The sequence below is a fragment of the Jaculus jaculus genome, chromosome 9, assembly GCF_020740685.1.
Source record: "Jaculus jaculus isolate mJacJac1 chromosome 9, mJacJac1.mat.Y.cur, whole genome shotgun sequence".
NCBI classification, from domain to species: domain Eukaryota; kingdom Metazoa; phylum Chordata; class Mammalia; order Rodentia; family Dipodidae; genus Jaculus; species Jaculus jaculus.
In genome coordinates, this window is record NC_059110.1 from 46,161,732 (window position 1) to 46,180,584 (window position 18,853).

The following is an 18,853-nucleotide window of genomic DNA, read 5'->3' on the forward strand; positions in this document are numbered from 1 at the left end:
TTCTATGGTACCAGTTCATTTTGGGTTTAGTTGGTTTAGTTGTATGTACATCTACCATCAACCTCTTATTTTGCTCCACAGAATCTCTGCTGTCCTTATTGTCTGGCACTGGACTTGCCTATCAGGTATTCCAGCAAGTCAAGATGTTCCAGTTTAGGAACTACAGTTGAAGGATAACATGTGGTATTTGTTTTTCTGTGAGTTCGCTGAGCATGATCTGTTTTAAATACATCCATTTTCCTACAAACTTCATTATATCATTTTTCCTTACCATTGAGTCAAATTCCTTATATATATAATCTCACATCTTCATTTTCCATTCATCCAATGATGGACACCAGGGTAGATTCTAGTTCTTAGCTATTGAGAATTGACCAGCTGTAAGCATGGTTGAGCCAATATCTCTGCAGTGAAGAGTGGAGCCTTTAGGGTAAAATCCCAGTATAGCAATAATAACAGGCTCAGTTGGTAACTCTATTTTCATCTTTTTCAGGGGGCTCCATATTGATTTCCATGGATGTACAAATTTTTACACCCAACAACAGTGAATGAGGGTTCCTTTTTCCCCACATCTTCACCAACATTAATTGTCATTTAATTTTTTAATTAATTAATTAATTAATTAATTTTTTTTTTTTTGGTTTTTCAAGGTAGGGTCTTGCTCTATCCCAGGCTGACCTGGAATTAACTGTGTAGTCCCAGGGTGGCCTCAAACTCATGGCAATCCTCCCACCTCTGTCTTCTGAGTGCTGGCATTAAAGGTGTGTGCCACCATGTCCGACTTTGATTTATTTTTTTCTATTAACTAGAAACTTTGAATGGACACATCACATGTTGGTACTTCCTGTCTCCCCCTACTCCACTGAGGGCTGTCCTTAGTGGCATTGCTGGTATTCACCATATAGTTGTCAGTTCTGAGTTATGAGTTTAGCAGTCTGTCATTGTAGAGTGGGCTGTGTCTCTAGATATTCCTTCTCACCCTGTGGCTTTTGTATGGGATTCTACTGTAGTGTTGAGTCTCGCAACTTCTGGATTTCTGCTTAGGTGCATTTTGACTATCCTCTTTGTATCACACTGGCTCAGGTTATCAGGCTCACCTTGGAAGCAGTACACTTGCTCATCTCACCATTTCCTCTGTGGTTTCAGCTGGGCCCTGGCTGCTGTGTGAGGGGTGATTCATCTCCTGTCAGGAAATCTGCTATCTACTCCTGTCATGTTGATGGATTATGGTTGCCCTTGGTTCTCACTGCTTTCTGAAAAACAAAAACAGATTCTCCATTGGAGAGTAGATCATGATAGGTTAAAGGGGCTAAGCATTGTTAATTTAGAGAGATTTTAGACAATTTTAGACGAAGATAGTGGGGTCTTCTCATTGGTATCCATTATTTTGGTCTTCATAAGGGTCTGATTTGGTTCTTAGTTCCAGTGTTGGGATCCTTTCCACTTAGAAGATCTCATAGCCAATCAGAGAGCCTTTGGTTACCAACCTAGGCTGTGTGCCATTATTGCACTGCTGTGCACACCTGGTTAGGTTGGTTGTTTTCTTTTTTTTTTTTTTTTTTTAATTTTTATTAACATTTTCCATGATTATAAAATATATCCCATGGTAATTCCCTCCCTCCCCACCCCCACACTTTCCCGTTTGAAATTCCATTCTCAATCATATTACCTCCCCATTACAATCATTGTAATTACATATATACAATATCAACCTATTAAGTATCCTCCTCCCTTCCTTTCTCCACCCTTTATGTCTCCTTTTCAACTTACTGGCCTCTGCTACTAAGTATTTTCATTCTCACACAGAAGCCCAGTCATCTGTAGCTAGGATCCCCATATGAGGGAGAACATGTGGCGCTTGGCTTTCGGGGCCTGGGTTACCTGACTTAGTATAATACTTTCCAGGTCCATCCATTTTTCTGCAAATTTCATAACTTCATTTTTCTTTACCGCTGAGTAGAACTCCATTGTATAAATGTACCACATCTGCATTATCCACTCATCTGTTGAGGGACATCTAGGCTGGTTCCATTTCCCAGCTATTATAAATTGAGCAGCAATAAACATGGTTGAGCATGTACTTCTAAGGAAATGAGATGAGTCCTTTGGATATATGCCTAGGAGTGCTATAGCTGGGTCATATGGTAGATCAATCTCTAGCTGCTTTAGGAACCTCCACACTGTTTTCCACAATGGCTGGACCAGATTGCATTCCAACCAGCAGTGCAGAAGGGTTCCTTTTTTTCCACATCCCCGCCAACATTTATGATCATTTGTTTTCATGATGGTGGCCAATCTGACAGGAGTGAGATGGAATCTCAATGTAGTTTTAATCTGCATTTCCCTGATGACTAGTGACGTAGAACATTTTTTTAGGTGCTTATATGCCATTCGTATTTCTTCCTTTGAGAACTCTCTATTTAGCTCCTTAGCCCATTTTTTGATTTTCTGTTTGATTCCTTATTAGTTAACTTTTTGAGTTCTTTGTATATCCTAGATATTAATCCTCTATCAGATATATAGCTGGCGAAGATTTTTTCCCATTCTGTAGGTTGCCTCTTTGCTTTTTTCACTGTGTCCTTTGCAGTGCAAAATCTTTGTAATTTCATTAGGTCCCAGTGGTTAATCTGTGGTTTTATTGCCTGAGCAATTGGGGTTGTATTCAGAAAGTCTTTGCCAAGACCAATATGTTGAAGGGTTTCCCCTACTTTTTCCTCTAGCAGTTTCAAAGTTTCCGGTCTGATGTTAAGGTCTTTAATCCATTTGGACTTAATTCTTGTGCATGGCGAGAGAGAAGAATCTATTTTCATCCTTCTGCAGATATTTATCCAGTTTTCAAAACACCATTTGCTGAAGAGGCTGTCTCTTCTCCAATGAGTATTTTTGGCATTTTTATCGAATATCAGGTGGCTATAGCTACTTGGGCTTACATCTGGGTCCTCTATTCTGTTCCACTGATCTACATGTCTGTTTTTGTGCCAGTACCACGATGTTTTTGTTACTATGGCTCTGTAGTATAGGTTAAAATCAGGTATGGTGATACCACCAGCCTCTTTTTTGTTGCTCAGTATTATTTTAGATATTCGAGGTTTTTTATGATTCCAAATGAATTTTTGGATTGTTTTCTCTATTTCCATGAAGAAAGCCTTTAGAATTTTGATAGGGATTGCATTAAATGTGTAGATTGCTTTAGGTAAGATTGCCATTTTCACGATATTGATTCTTCCAAGCCAGGAACAAGGGATGTTTCTCCACTTTCTAGTGTCTTCTGCAATTTCTCGCTTGAGTGTCTTAAAGTTCTCATTGTATAGATTCTTTACTTCCTTAGTTAGGTTTATTCCAAGGTATTTTATTTTTTTTTGATGCAATTGTGAATGGGAGTGATTCTCTGATTTCATCCTCTGTGTGTTTGTTGTTAGCATATACGAAGGCTACTGATTTCTGTGTATTTATTTTGTATCCTGCTACATTGCTGTAGGTTTTGATCAGCTCTAACAGCTTGCTAGTAGAGTCTTTAGGGTCCTTTATGTATAGAATCATGTCATCTGCAAATAATGATAACTTGATTTCTTCCTTTCCAATTTGTATCCCTTTTATGTGTGTCTCTTGCCTTATTGCTATGGCTAAGACTTCCAAAACTATATTAAATAGAAGTGGAGACAGTGGACACCCTTGTCTTGTTCCTGATTTTAGTGGAAAAGCTTCCAGTTTTTCCCCATTTAGTAATATGTTGGCTGTAGGCTTGTCATAAATAGCCTTTATTATATTGAGATATGTTCCTTCTATTCCCAGTCGCTGTAGGACTTTTATCATGAAGGGATGTTGGATTTTGTCAAATGCTTTCTCTGCGTCTAATGAGATGATCATGTGATTTTTGTCCTTCAACCCATTTATGTAATGTATTACATTTATTGATTTGTGTATGTTGAACCATCCCTGCATCTCTGGGATAAAGCCTACTTGGTCAGGGTGAATGATCTTTTTGATATACTCTTGTATTCTGTTTGCCAATATTTTGTTGAGAATTTTTGCATCTATGTTCATGAGGGAGATTGGTCTGTAATTTTCTTTTTTTGTTCTATCTTTGCCTGGTTTTGGTATCAGGGTGATGCTGGCCTCATAGAAGGAGTTTGGTAGGATTCCTTCTTTTTCTATTTCCTGGAAAAGCTTAAGAAGCAATGGTGTTAGCTCTTCCTTAAAAGTCTGGTAAAATTCAGCAGTGAATCCATCCGGGCCTGGGCTTTTTTTAGTTGGGAGATTATTGATAACTGCTCGGATCTCCATGTTTGTTATAGGTCTATTTAAGTGATTAATCTCATTTTGATTTAATTTAGGTAGGTCATATAGATCAAGGAAATCATCCATTTCTTTCAGATTTTCATACTTTGTGGAGTATATGCTTTTATAGTATGTCCCTATAATTTTTTGAATTTCTCTGGAATCTGTTGTGATGTTACCTTGTTCATCTCTGATTTTATTAATTTGTGTCTCTTCTCTCTTTCTTTTGGTCAGATTTGCTAAGGGTTTATCAATCTTGTTTATCCTTTCAAAGAACAAACTCTTTGTTTCATTAATTCTTTGGATTGTTCTTTTTGTTTCTATTTCATTAATTTCTGCCCTAAGTTTTATTATTTCTTCCCATCTACTGATTTTTGGTTTGCCTTGTTCTTCTTTTTCCAAGGCTTTAAGGCGAAGCATTAGGTCGTTTACTTGCGACCTTTCTAATTTCTTAATATAGGCACTTAAGGCTATAAATTTACCTCTTCGAACTGCCTTCATTGTGTCCCAGAGATTTTGGTATGTTGTGTTCTCATTATCATTTGACTCTATAAATTTTTTGATTTCCTTTTTGATTTCTTCATTGACCCACTCATCATTTAGTAGTGTATTGTTTAGTTTCCATGATTTTGTGTATGCTCTATAGCCTTTCTTGCTACTGATTTGTAGTTTAATTCCATTGTGGTCAGATAGAATGCAAGGAATTATTTCAATTTTCCTGAATTTGTTAAGATTTGCTTTGTGTCCTAATATATGGTCTATTTTAGAGAATGTTCCATGTGCTGCTGAAAAGAATGTATATTCTGCAGCCTTTGGATGAAATGTCCTGTATATATCTGTTAGGTCCATTCCTTCTATGACCTCATTTAGTCCAGATGCCTCTCTGTTTATTCTTTCCCTGGATGACCTGTCAATTGATGAGAGTGGGGTGTTAAAGTCACCCACCACCACCGTGTTTGGTGTTATCTGTGACCTTAGTTCTAATAGTGTTTGTTTGACGAATTTGGGAGCCCCCATGTTAGGTGCATATATGTTTAGGATTGTAATGTCCTCCTGTTGGAGTGTGCCCTTAATCAATATAAAGTGACCTTCCTTATCTTTTTTGACTAACTTCGGACTAAAGTCCACCCTGTCTGATATTAGGATAGCCACCCCTGCTTGTTTTCTAGGCCCATTTGCTTGAAACACCGTCTTCCAACCTTTCACCCTAAGATAATGTCTATCCTTTGTAGAAAGGTGAGTTTCTTGAAGACAACAAATTGTAGGATCCTGCTTTTTAACCCAGTCTGCAAATCTATGTCTTTTCGTTGGGGCATTGAGACCATTGATATTAAGAGATATTATTGAAAGGTGTGTATTTATGTTTGCCATTTGTGTGTGTGTGTGTGTGTTACTTGTTCTACCTGTGCTCTCTTCTGTTAACTGGTATTTGAGTATGGCTGGTTTTTTCTAGGTTCCTTATATGTGTGCTTTTCCTTTTGTTCAGCATGGAGGATTCTATCAAGTATTTTCTGTAGAGCTGGTTTTGTCTTCAGATATTCCTTTAACCTGCTTTTGTCATGGAATGTCTTTATTTCTCCATCTATTTGGATGGATAACTTTGCAGGATAAAGTAACCTTGGTTGACAGTTGTTTTCTTTCAGAACTTGGAATATATCACTCCAGGCCCTTCTGGCTTTAAAAGTTTGTGTTGAATAATCTGCTGTAATCCTGATGGGCTTGCTTTTGTAGGTAACTTGATTTTTCTCTCTAACTGCTTTCAATATTTTTTCTTTGGTTTGTGTGTTTGGAAGTTTGAGTATAATGTGGCGAGGAGAGTTTCTTTCTGGGTTTTGTCTGGCTGGGGTTCTAAAGGCTTCCTGTATCTGTATTGGCACCTCTTTCCCAATTTGGGGAAAATTTTCCTCTATGATTTTGTTGAAGATGCCTACTATGCCTCTGGAGTGGAAATCTTCTCCTTCTACTATGCCCTGAATTCTTATATTGGATCTTTTCATAGTGTCCCGAATATCTTGAAATTCCCACTCATACTTTTCTATAAGTTTGTCTTTCTCTTTGTTGGACTGCATTAGGTCTACCACCTGATCTTCTAGCTTAGATATTCTGTCCTCTCCCTCATCCATCCTACTGGTGAGATTTTCTACAGAGTTTTTTATTTCATTAACTGTGTTCTTCATTGCTAGTAATTCTGACTGGTTTTTCTTTATTATTTCTATTTCTCTATTTATGTCTTGTATTGCCTTCTTTATTTCATTAAATTGGTGTCCTGCCTCTTCTTTGATTCCTTTGATTTCCTCTTTGATTTCTTCTTTGATTGTTTTCATGTGTTCTTTGACCTCTTTGAACATATTTATAATTATTCTTTTGAACTCTTTCTCAGGCATTTCCTCTAACTCTTTCTCGCTGGAGGACATTTCTGATGCATTAATACTTTTAGGTGGATTTATATCGTCTTGCTTTTTAGTGTTTCTTGTGTTATAATGTATATATTTTTGCATCTTGGATTAAGTTAATGCTTGGATTTTCTAGCTAGCTGTGTATTCTTAGCTGTATCAATTGATTTGATGTAATATATTTTCAGGGTAGGACCTTAAGGTATTAGGTGTGGCTCTTAAGACTCTCAGAGTATCTACAAAGATGTTCTTAGGGGTTGAGTTTCCCTGCTATAGGAGTATTCAAGCAGGCTGAGTGGAATAATATACTGGTAGATTCTAAAATTTAACTAAACACTGTACCCATTCCATCAAAAACAGCCCCGAGTATGTATGCAAGAGTAGTTATTATAATGACCAGATCCTCTATCAACAAAGAGGTTTAGATTTCTGGTCTGTTGAGGTATCCAAGTCAGCTTGTGACCAAGTGAGACCCTTCCCTGGTGCAATCCCAGTTACCTTGGGTGATTGTGGTCTCAGTCAAGTTGCTGCCTGGGTCGTTGGGCTGCTGTTCTGATTTCTGGAGCTGGGCACTTGCTTTTCCTACGGGGCAAACTGAGTCGCTGCTGCCGCCTCTGCAGCTGTTGTAGCTGCCACCCCCGGAGCCCCCACCGCTGCTGAAGCTGCCGTTGCCGTGTCCACCGCTGCTGCTCACCCCGAAGCCGCTGCTACGGGATCTGCCACCGCTGCCGCTCCTGGGTCCGCTGCTGCTGGGGCCACTGGTACCGGTGCTGGAGCCGCTGAAGTTGCTGCCAAATTCTGCTCCTGCTTGGGTCCCGCCGTCAGCCCAAGTTGGCGTGGCCGGTCCCAGGCCGCTGCTGTGTTCGCTGGAGCTGGGTTCAGGCGGCGGGGGAGGGGAGGGGGCCGCGGCTGCTCTGGTTGTATCGCTTCTCCACGTGTGCTTTTACCTCGCGGTCTGCTCCTCCCTCCGTTGCTCGCTGCCGTTCTCCCGTCACGTTTCCCGAGTTGCGGAGAGCGCGGTGTGAGGGGAAACATCCCGCACCTGGCTTGTCCTGCGGCTCGAGCCGAGAGTCCGGCGGTTTTCTGCCGCTCCGCGGTTGCGGCGGGTAGCCGAGCCGCCCCGGAGCCGCTGTTCCCGCCTGTGCAGGCTCTGGATGCTCTATAACTCTTCCACTTCTCCGCTGCCGCCTCAACTTCCTATACACCTCACTTTTTAGTAAAAGCGTGTATTTTGCTGAGTTTTTTTTGGTCTTTCCCCCCCCAGGCTGCTTTGGCGTGGTACCTACGCCGCCATCTTAACTGCTAAATCAGGTTGGTTGTTTTCATATAGCGGTGTCCCTTGCTTGCTCAAATTATTGTTGGCCATTTTCCCCTAGCAACTCATGTAGCGCTTTTCAGCACTATATTGGCTGACCATCTGGAACTGGCTTCCTTTCAAATCCAGCTCGGTCTCTTGATGTTCTACATCAGCACTATACTGTGTCTTCATCAATAGGGTCTTACATTTTACCTCAGGTGAGTAGTCAAGTGTTTTGACAGAAGCCAGTCTTGTTTCAGGGACCTTGTAAGTCTCTATGATCAATAGCTCAACATGGATTGTAGCCAGTTTCTGGTGCTAGGAGTTGTAAGCCAAGTCAAATGCCTTAGGGTTAGGCTTGATCCCACTAGAATTCCTCTACAGGGCCCTTCTTAAAAGATGATTCCTCCATGCTCTAATTGAGGAGGAAGGTTTCTACGGTACCAGTTCATTTTGGATTTGTTTTTGTGTATATCTTCCCCTACACTCCTATTCCACACCCGATAAACCTTTCTATCCCTCTTATCTGTTCCTCCAGTTGTCTGTCAGGAATGACTGCAACTCACGCTGTTCCAGTATGGGCAACACAGATAAGAGAGTACATGTGGTGTTTGTCTTTCTGTGCTTGTGAGTTTGCGTAGTATGATCTGTTCCAACTCCATCCATTTGCTACAAATTTCATTATATCACTTTTTCTTAGTGCTGACTAGAATTCCATTGTGTATATGAACCATATCTTCATTATTCATTAAACAATGGATATCTGAATTGATTCCAGTTCTACACTGTTGTGAATTGAGCAGCTACAAATATGGCTGAGCAAATATTTCTGCAGTGAAGAGTAACACCTTTAAGGGAGATGCCTAGTAGAGAAATGGCTGGGTCAGTTGCAAGCTCAATTTTCATCTTTTTCTGGAGTCTCCATATTGACTTCCAGAGTTGTACAAGTTTGTACTTCCAACATTATTTAGTCCTTTATGTTTCCACCACTTTCCCAGGAGATAGGAACTCTTAATGTCTTTCTGTTTGTCCAGAAAGCACAAGTATTTGAATAAGTCATTATTCTCAGTGTCACAGTAGTGCCTGTTGCTTCCAATGAAGAGTGGCACTGATATTACAATCTTTGTCTTTAAAAGATAGAGAATCATATGCACACCAATGGGTGAATCCCAGGAGGTTAAATAAGAGGTTTACAATGATGTAGTAAATTCATAATTATATATCTTACTTTGATCCTGCACATGGCTGTTACACTATTGTAAACTCTTTGTAAGGGAGCAGAAAGTCAGAGTCATATCTAGTTGTCCCTTGGATTTAGAGATATGGTAATCCTGATTCTGTGAACTCAAAGAGAAAGATAGAACCAAGTATAATACTATAGGATGTATATTTTCTATGAGAGACAGTTTTTATATGCATCTTTTCAGTGGCTTATAGCATCAAAGAGTAGAGTCAGATTATATGTCTTTCTTTTTAATTTTTTTCATGTTAAATAGAAACATATGGACACATATTTTGGTACCATCATTTCCCTCCTCCCTGCCCCCACTCCACTGAGGGCTCTCCTTAGTAGGATTTCTGGTATTCAACGTGGAACTGTGGGTTATGAGTTCTGAGAGCAGCAGTCAGTCATTTTGATGGTTGGAGTGAGGGAAGTGCCTTTGGATTTTCCCTCTTATCCTGTGGCTCTTATGATCTGTCCACACTCTCTTCCACAAAATTCTCTGAGCTGTGGTTGGTGTGTTTTGTGTCTACTTCTGTGTTGAGCTTTCAGGAGCTTCTGGATTTCTGCTTTGGTGCATATTGAGTATCCTTTATGTCTGTCTGCATAACCATGGCACAAATTGTCAGCCTTGCCATGGAGGCAGAACTCTTGCTGGTCTCACCAGTTTCTCTGTGGTTTTACCTGGACAGGAGTCTGCTGTCTTTTCTTGTCTTGTTGATATGTTTTGGTTGGCCTTGGTTCCCCTGCTTTCTGAGAAAGAAAAATGGACTCACCCATGAAAAGTGATATCAGAATATGTTAGAGGTGATAAGCATTGCTAGTTAAGAGAGGTTTCTGATGGATATAGCCTCTCTTTTGGACAAAGGCTAGTGGGAAATTCTCATTGGAGTCCATTGTCTTGGTTTCCATAGGGTTATGAGTTGGTTATGGGTTCCCATAAGTGGAACTATGTTTTATATCTTTCTAATGTCATTACCAAGGCTAATACAGTTAGCACTGATTCGTTGGAAGCCTTGCCACTTGGTGTTGGTTGCCTTCTCAGATCTTAGACATGTGCATGAGCTATTTGTTGCAAGATTCAAATATCCTAGTAATATAGTAGTGACTTCATGTGTTCAAGAACCTCTGAATGTTCCAGGAAGTTAGTTGTTGCTCTTTACCAATCCTTTCCTCCAAAGGCCTTTCCAGAAAATTTACCTCCTTGAGCTTATCTAAGTATTTAAAAATATCCACTGGTGCAGCCACTTGTATGAACCAATGTGCTATGTCCTCGCTGTTCCTTCTTGTTTTCTCATTTATCTTCTATTTCCTGCATGGGAACATAACCTATACATTTTAGATCAACCATACAGGTATGTTTTTATTTTAATTACAGCTTTGTTCAGATACAATTGATGGAATACACAGTTCATGTATTAAAGCTCACAATTCAATGATGTCTTTTGTTTATTCATAGACGCATTCAACTTTGGCTTGCCTTTCTCAACATGATGAAGCTAAGCTGTCATAGATTGAAACTTCTAAAATTGTGAGGCAAAATTTAACACCTTTTAATATGTTTATCTCACATATATCATCGCAACAGAAAGCTTAGAACGGGCAATTTGTAACACTTAAGAATTATTGAATGATTTGATGAATCAACATTAAATTTCTTCTCCCTTTCTTTTTGCCATCATCAAATTCTAAACTTTTTAGTCTAGTCAGGAGCAAATTCAGAATAACCATTGATCTGACTCAATTTCTAGAACATCCATAGCTTTGCAGTGAGAAAGTGCCTAGAATTAGATTTTGTATACATCAGTCATGTATAAGGCACCTTTATTATAGTTATCATATCATTTCCAAAGTGGTACTTTCATTAGTTTAATTTCTTTTATTATTGGCAAGGGGAGGGGGAGGAAAAGAGGACAAGGAAGAAGGGAGAGAGGGAAAGAAGAAAGGAGGGAGAGAATGGGTACACCAGGGCCTTTAGCTGCTACAGATGAAGTCTAGATTCATGTGCTACTTTGTATATCTGGCTTTTCATGGGTACTGAGGTATCAAACTTGGGTTGTTAGGCTTTATGGGCAAGCTCCTTAACTGCTGATCCATCTCTTCAGCCCCAGGTTCTTTAGTTTTTAATGGAACTTTAACAGGATTGGGGAGGCAGAGATAGGAGTATCGCTGTGAGTTCAAGACCACCCTGAGACTACATAGTGAATTCCAGGTCAGCTTGAGCAAGAGTGAGACCCTACCTTGAAAAACCAAGAAAAGATAAAGGACAGTAAAGGGCTTTTTACTTTTTAATAGGTATCACATGTAAAGTTTATTATGACTATTCTAGAATTGCAGAGTACTGTTAATAGAAAAATAGGGCACTGCATTGTACTTTAATCAGAATGGAAACAAATATCTAAAAAAAGATTAAAAACTTATCAGAATTTGTAAGCAAGTGCCTTTAACTGCTGAGTCCTCCACCAGCCCCTTTATAAGGATTCTTAGACTTCTGTATTGTATGTTGAGCTTACTTTTCTGATTGTCTTTATCTTTTTATAAGTTAAGTACGTGCTCATATCTCTGATGAATTTTCTGTCTTGTTTGTTTGTGTATGGATGACAATCTACAGAAGAGTTCTAGTAGTTTAGATATGTAGTGGGAATATTACCTCTGGCATGTCATAGTAAACTAAGGGAGGTAGGAGATAAGGACTTGGACTGGAATTGGAGTATTACCTATAGAGTAGGTGGAAGTGAACTTCTTATGGAAGAGGGGGAGGAGGGCTTAGAGTGCAGTTGGAGTAGGCAGAAATGAACTTCTTGGACTGTAGTTGCAGCTATCTTGCTTTCTTGTTTTGAATTTTTTGACAGACTTTCTGTGTAGCACAGTCTAGACTCAAATTTCTGATCTTACCTTGGTCGGCCTCTCCAGTGCTTAGATTACAAATATTTACCACCTAGCATAATTTTGCAATTGTGTGTGTGTGTGTGTGTGTGTGTGTGTGTGTGTATGTTTACTTTTTTCATTTGTGGCAGTCTGTTCAATTTCCTTGCATAGCAGAATCATTTGAGGAAATATACCAGTCCTAATGCCACAGCATTAAGAAAAACTTGAAGCATTTGTGAGTAATAGGTTCCCAAGCATCCTTTCAAGGTCAAGGTGGTAAGTATATCGCAAGGACCCAACATCTGAGTGCAATAATATTTTAATAAATTAACAGGTAGAAATTGCCCAAATAAAAATGACTGCACTGGTTTGTCCTCACTGTCAGTGTAATGAAGTAGATAAAATTTAGTATTACTATCCCTCATCCCCTCCCAAAAAACAAAAACCCAAAAGAATGGAATCTCATAGGCATTAGTGTAGAAATGGCCATAAATAATATGATAGTATGTAAAGTATCATAAAACCTGAGGATGGAAATTATTTGTCCTGATTATAAAGTTATTATGGTTGATCTGACACACATAGTCAGTATGTAGGTTTTGATGATGAAATTCTCCCTTCCCTCAAATATTTATCTAGTCCTTTATGTCCAGTCAGACATATTTTCATTCTCTTTTCTTTATTTATCACTTACATTCTTGGAAATAGCATTTATTTCCTGAAGATTAAAGTACCTGACTTTTATTTGACAGTGACCTGTTAACTGAGAAGACTGTTAAGGCAGTATTACTGAAATTATAGTTTCTCTCCTACGGAATAAATCTGGAGCTGCAGCTGTTAAAATAGCTAGTTGGTGAACTCAGAAAATATATTTTATTTTCATGTGTTTTACTTTCAAATTTGAAGAAACTATAGCTGCAGCAACCAAGAAAACCAGATCATCTGCTTGCTTATCATCAGCAGGATGGTAAAGAAAACGGGTTACTCATCTTTGTAAATTTCAGTGATTTCTCCTACAGTAATTGCTTAGTCACCAAATATTAAAGAAAAGCAAGGGTTCAGTGGATAAAGTGCTTGCCTGGATTTAGATCCCATGAAGGTCTTTTAGCATCTCTCCAGTTGATTATGTGATTCCTGTTTTTATAAGTCTGTTTATATGATGTATTGCATTTTTAAAATTTCTATATGTTGAACCATCTCTGTATCCCTTAGATGAAACATACTTGCTTAAGGTAGATGCTACTATGTGTCTAAGTTCATCAGGGGTATCCATCAGTACATGTGTGTGTGTGCCTCTTTCTTTATTTATGCTATTGCTGTAATACTTGTAATACTAAGTTTACGAGAAGAGTTATGGATCTTCCTTCCTTTTAATAGAGCAAGGAGCAGCACTTTGATCTCTTTTATAAAGGTCTGATAAAATGTAGCAGTGAATTTGTCTGAGCCTAGACTTTTTTGGTTTGGAGATTTTTTTTTAATAATTTTTTTGTGGTGGGGGAGAGGCAGATATATATAGAGAGAATGGGCACTCCAGGGCCTCTAGCCCATAGCAAACGAACTCTAGATGCATGTGTCACCTTGTGCATCTGGCTTTACATGGGTACTGAGGAAAATAAACCCTGGTCATTAGGCTTTGCAGATAAGCACCTTAATTGCTAAGCCATCTGTCCAGCCCAGTTGGGAGGTCTTAATTCCTCTTTCAATCCCATTACTTTTCATAGCTCTAGTTAATATTTTTTTATCTTTTCTGATTTAACTTTACTAGATCATATGTGTCAAAAAATGTATCTATTATTTCTAAATTTTCTACTTTGATGGAATACAGATTTTTGAAACAAGTCCTTATAATTCTTTCAGTTTCCTTGGATTCTGCTGTGATTTCTTCTTTTCCTTTTTCATTCCAAATCATGTTGTTTAGGGTCTTCTCACCCTTTCTTTTGGTTAACTTGGCTAGGGGGTTGCCTATCTAGTTTATATTTTCAAAGAACCAGCTCTTTGTTTCATGAATTTTTCAAGTGTTTTCTTCATTTGTAATACATGGATTTCTGACCCCATCATGATTATTTCCTTCCTCCTGAAACTTTGGATTTGTGTTATTATTTTTCCCTAAGGCTTTCAGATGGATTATTAAGTTATGTATTTGAGTTCTATTTTTGTAATATAGGTATTTAGAGATAAAAAGTTCCCTCTTAGGACTTCCTTCATAGTGTCCAACAGATTCGTAGTATATTGTGTGTTCATTTTAATTCAGTTCTAGGAATTTTTAATTTCCTTCTTGATTTCTTTGATGACCATTCATTATTCAATAGTTTAGGTTCAATCTCCAGGCTTTTGTGAGTTTTCTGTTGTTGCTCTTATTAATTTTTACCTTAATTGTATTATGGTTAGATATAAGCTAAATAGTTATTTCAGTTTTCCTGAACTTGCAGACTTGCTTTGTGTCTTAATATGATCAATTTTAGAGAAGATTCCATGAACAAGAAGAATGAGTATTCAACATAGTTTAGATAGGCTCTCTGGTAGATGCCTGTTAAGTCCATTTGATTTATGGTATCATTTAGCTTTACTGTGTTTCTTTATTTAATTTTTGTTTAGGTTATCTGTCTATTGGCAATAGTGGGGTATTGAATAACCCACTATTACTGTATTGTAACTGGTGTCTGGGCTTATATATAGTAGATTTTGCTTTATATACTTCCTGCACCTGTGTTTGGTGTGCATGTGTAGTACTGTAATAACTTTTGGGTTTTTATCCCTTGCTCCCTTAGTTACTATGAAGTGGCCTTCTCTATCCCTAATGAGTACTTTTGGTTAGAAGTCCATATTGTGGATATCAGTATAGCTATACCTACTCTTCTTTTTCTATTTCCATTTTGTTTGAAATACCTTTTCCATTTCTTCATCCTCAGATTGTGCTTTGATATTAAATGGTTTCTTGAAGAAATCGGATGAATGGATCAGAAAATAGGAAAGAAGTGGGGCATGGATCTAGCCCATGTAGGGCTGTTGGCTCCCTTACAGCCTACCCATGTCTTAAAATTTTTATCAATTATTAATTACATATATATGTAAATTTAGGTTGATAACCATGAGGACAATAAGATAATGCATATCAGCATTTTAGGGCTAAATGATGCTTAAATTTAGGGAAAAGATATACATACCTTGTTAATACTGTTGTAATCTCTGTGCATGTGTGCATATGAATAGAAATGCAGAAGTCTGTTCTACTTATACTTTCACGTTCCATGGTTTCAGTTAGACTGCCAACTTTATTATCCTGCAAATATTAAGGAGGAAATTACAGAAATAATTTTTAACTTGGCTTGCTGTTCTGAGCAACCTGATGAAGTCTCCTTCTGCCTTCTCACTTTCTTGTCCAGAAAGTAAATTATCCCCTTACCCAACTAGTCCATGTTGTATATGCTATTTGCTCATTGGTCACCTATACACCACTCTGCTGGTCAAGTCAATTGTTGTGGTATCCTCTTGCTTGTGTTCAAGTACTCTTTTATTTTACCTAGTAATGGTTCCAATGTACAGGAGTGGTGATACTCTCATTACCAGAAATTGCAGTTGTTCTGTCTTATTATTAATTAATTTTCTAAATGCCTCATAGTTCCTAATTAGTAAGTTAACTTTATCATAGATATATGTCATAGGTATTTATCATAGGTATGGAGAGGTAAAATGTAGTATATGTACATAGGGCTTCAAACTATTGGCAATTTCAACTATTCCCTGCAGATCTTGGAACATACCTCCCATGGGTAAAAGGAACTACTATATGTGCATTTTTATTATATGGTTTAAATCACACAATAAATTTCATGAAGACAGCAACATTGTTTTTATTATAGTCACATATGACGAATTCTAGAACATTTTTATTTTTCATTTCAATTTGACTGTTGTAAATATAACTTATACTTAAACAGTCAACATGTCAGAGTACCATATTTTAAAATATTTATCAGTATACATTTGTTTCAAAGTGTTGATCTTATTTGTTGACTAGATTTAATACATATGTGCTTTAATTTTGCCGTGAAAGGCGTGAATAAAGTGCATCCCAATGTACATGAAGAATGTGTGTAATGTTCAGTATCAGTCTGGGATAAAATCTTACACTTCATACTGACTTCTACCTAGAGACTGAATAACAATCCATTGATAACAGAGAAAGACTAGTCAAGACTTATGGTTACAAACTAACAAATCATCTTAAAATTTTTCATTAAGACAATAATAAATTTTATAAAGTTCCAGTCAATATGGTAAACAATATCTAATAGTGTAGAAAATGTAATTACAGAAAAAAAAATAGGTTTCCCTTTGGAAGCTAGTTTTTTTTAATTTTATAACTGACTACATATTTAGCATCAACACCTGTTTCAATATAGCGAGTTTAATTAAAACACATTTTCTTTCTTATTAGACAGCAATCTTGGCAAGCTATTTTCATGCTTCAAAGGATACGATAAACAAACTGAGTGGATAGAAAACTACCGAAGGCAATTTTGCAAAATGATGAAGACCAAACCTGATGTAATTGGTGGAGGAAGTGAGTACAGCATTTTTCTATCATGGATTTTCTCTTTTTAAAAATATTTTTTGTTCATTTTTATTTATTTTATTTGAGAGTGACAGAGAGAGAGGGAAAGAAAGAGGTAGATAGAGAGAGAATGGGCATGCCAGGGCTTCCAGCCACTGCAAACAAACTCCAGATGCGTGCACCCCCTTGTGCACCTGGCTAACGTGGGTCCTGGGCAATTGAGCCTCGAACAGGGGTCCTTAGGATTCACAGGCAAGCGCTAAACCACTAAGCCATCTTTCTAGCACTCATGGATTCTCTTATATGGATTATACTAGTAGATACTGTGGCTCTGGAACATTTATCTTGGTATGTCCAGAACATAGTGTGTGAATTCATAAAGTCCAGTGACTCCTGAATAGCTTAGTGTTCTGAGAAAACAGAGAAACACGTGAGCTATTAGTGAGCTGTCTCCATGGTGTGAGAAGCAAAACTGAATGTGCCTTGACCTTGGTGGCAGCTACTTTTATGCTTTTACCTGAATACATTATATGCTTTTCTAAAAGAAATTTTATCCAAATTATTGATGGAGAGTTTTTTTTTTAAACACTGCTATTTGTCCATCCAAATCAATTTAATGTCTCCTAAGGAAATTTTATGTTAAGGGAGCATTTCTAGATTCTATGTTAACAAGTAAGTTTAGTTTAAGGTATTTATATGTGCTTTAATTCCCCAAATCATAATTTTTACTCTAATGCCAATATAAGCTAGATTTCCTAAAATAAGCCATTAGAAGTTCATTTTATTAGCCATATTGATGGTTTTCACATTTGCATTGTTTGCTGTAAAATTAAAAGTGAGAAGTAAAAAGAGAGTTTTACATTTTGTTGTTGGATAAATTGTATTTTCAGAGCATGATGACATATACATGTGTACAAAAAATCAGACTGTACTTGAAATATGAATGTAAATTGAGCAGCTAAACTATATTTCACCTTATGTAAACTGCATACATAAAAGATCTATTAGTAATCCATACTTTTTCTTGATTGTATAAAAGTATTACAATAAGCTTATCTCAGTGGATTTTACATATAGCTAAAGATACACAGCACATTAAGAAAGCAGCAGCTTAAAATGATGTTCATTTTCAGTACAAACAAGGGTTGGAGGGATGGTTTAGTGGTTAAGGTACTTGATGCAAAGCCAAAGGACCTAGGTTCCATTCCCCAGTATCCATGTAAGCCAGACACTCAAGGTTGGCACATGTGTCTGGAGTTGCATGTCCTCCTTTCCTTCTTTCCTTCTCTCCTTCCTTCCTTCCTTCCTTCCATCCATCTAACTATCTATCACCTATCTATTTATCTATCATAAATATATACATAAAATGATTAAAAAAAATAAAAAACAAATACAAAGAAGCAAATGCATCTATCTGAAAGGCAGAACAGTAATGTCACTGTAGTAATCAGCTTCACATTGCTGAGATGAACCTGCAGATCAGACACAGTTACAGGCAGAAGGGAATTTATTTGAAGCTTACAGGTCCAGGGGAAGTTCCACAATGGCGGAAGAAACTGACCTCCTTTTACAGGTCCATGCAAAGAGTAAAGCAACCACCAGCAGCATAAGCAAACCTACTCCAGGAGCCCAGGCAGAGCTCAAGCAATCTTCTTATCTTAGGCTGGAATTGAGATCCACCCCCCTGCACTCCCCTAACAAACAACTTAGGGTTAGATCCCAGGATCTGCCCAGTGATACCTCCTCTAGCCTGATAGCTGGAAATCCAAGAAGCTTAAATAAAACCCTTGAATCTATGAGGGAGCAACCATTCCAACTGCACACAGCCACCCATCTAATTACTACCATCCATAATGGAACACATGATAGAATATTACCATTGAAGCTCTGTTCTTTCTGGAGTCTAGGACACTGCTCACAAGTCTTTCTGGCTTGCACATTACCTGTTAATACTTTGGCTGACACCAGACGATAAGCCACTTTCAGTCATAGGCCCAAATCTCTCTCGCAGTTTGGTTGTTTGTACTGAACTTACGCAGAAACTTTACAGTGTAGTCAGTAGTTTATTAATGAGCAAAGCAAGGCCCAGAATTTTACATAACAACACATTTCACAACAGAAGAGGAAAGAGATGGATCTAGGTAAACTGATGAGAAAATACATGCTGTCCCTGGGCATGGTGGCACATGCCTTTAATCCCAGCACTTGGGAGGCAGAAGTAGGAGGATCACTGTGAGTTT

The 18,853-nt window shown here is 37.9% G+C and overlaps 1 protein-coding gene across 5 annotated transcripts in view; it reads left to right on the top strand.

Annotated features, from left to right (window-relative positions):
• Tbc1d32 (TBC1 domain family member 32) overlaps nt 1–18,853 on the top strand; it is a 241,396-nt gene that overhangs the window by 172,129 nt on the left and 50,414 nt on the right. For all 5 annotated transcript variants that reach the window (XM_045159402.1, XM_004651239.2, XM_045159398.1 and 2 more), the window contains one exon: nt 16,497–16,622. In XM_045159402.1, the coding sequence (XP_045015337.1) occupies nt 16,497–16,622 (126 nt within the window). The remainder of the gene's footprint in view (nt 1–16,496; nt 16,623–18,853) is intronic.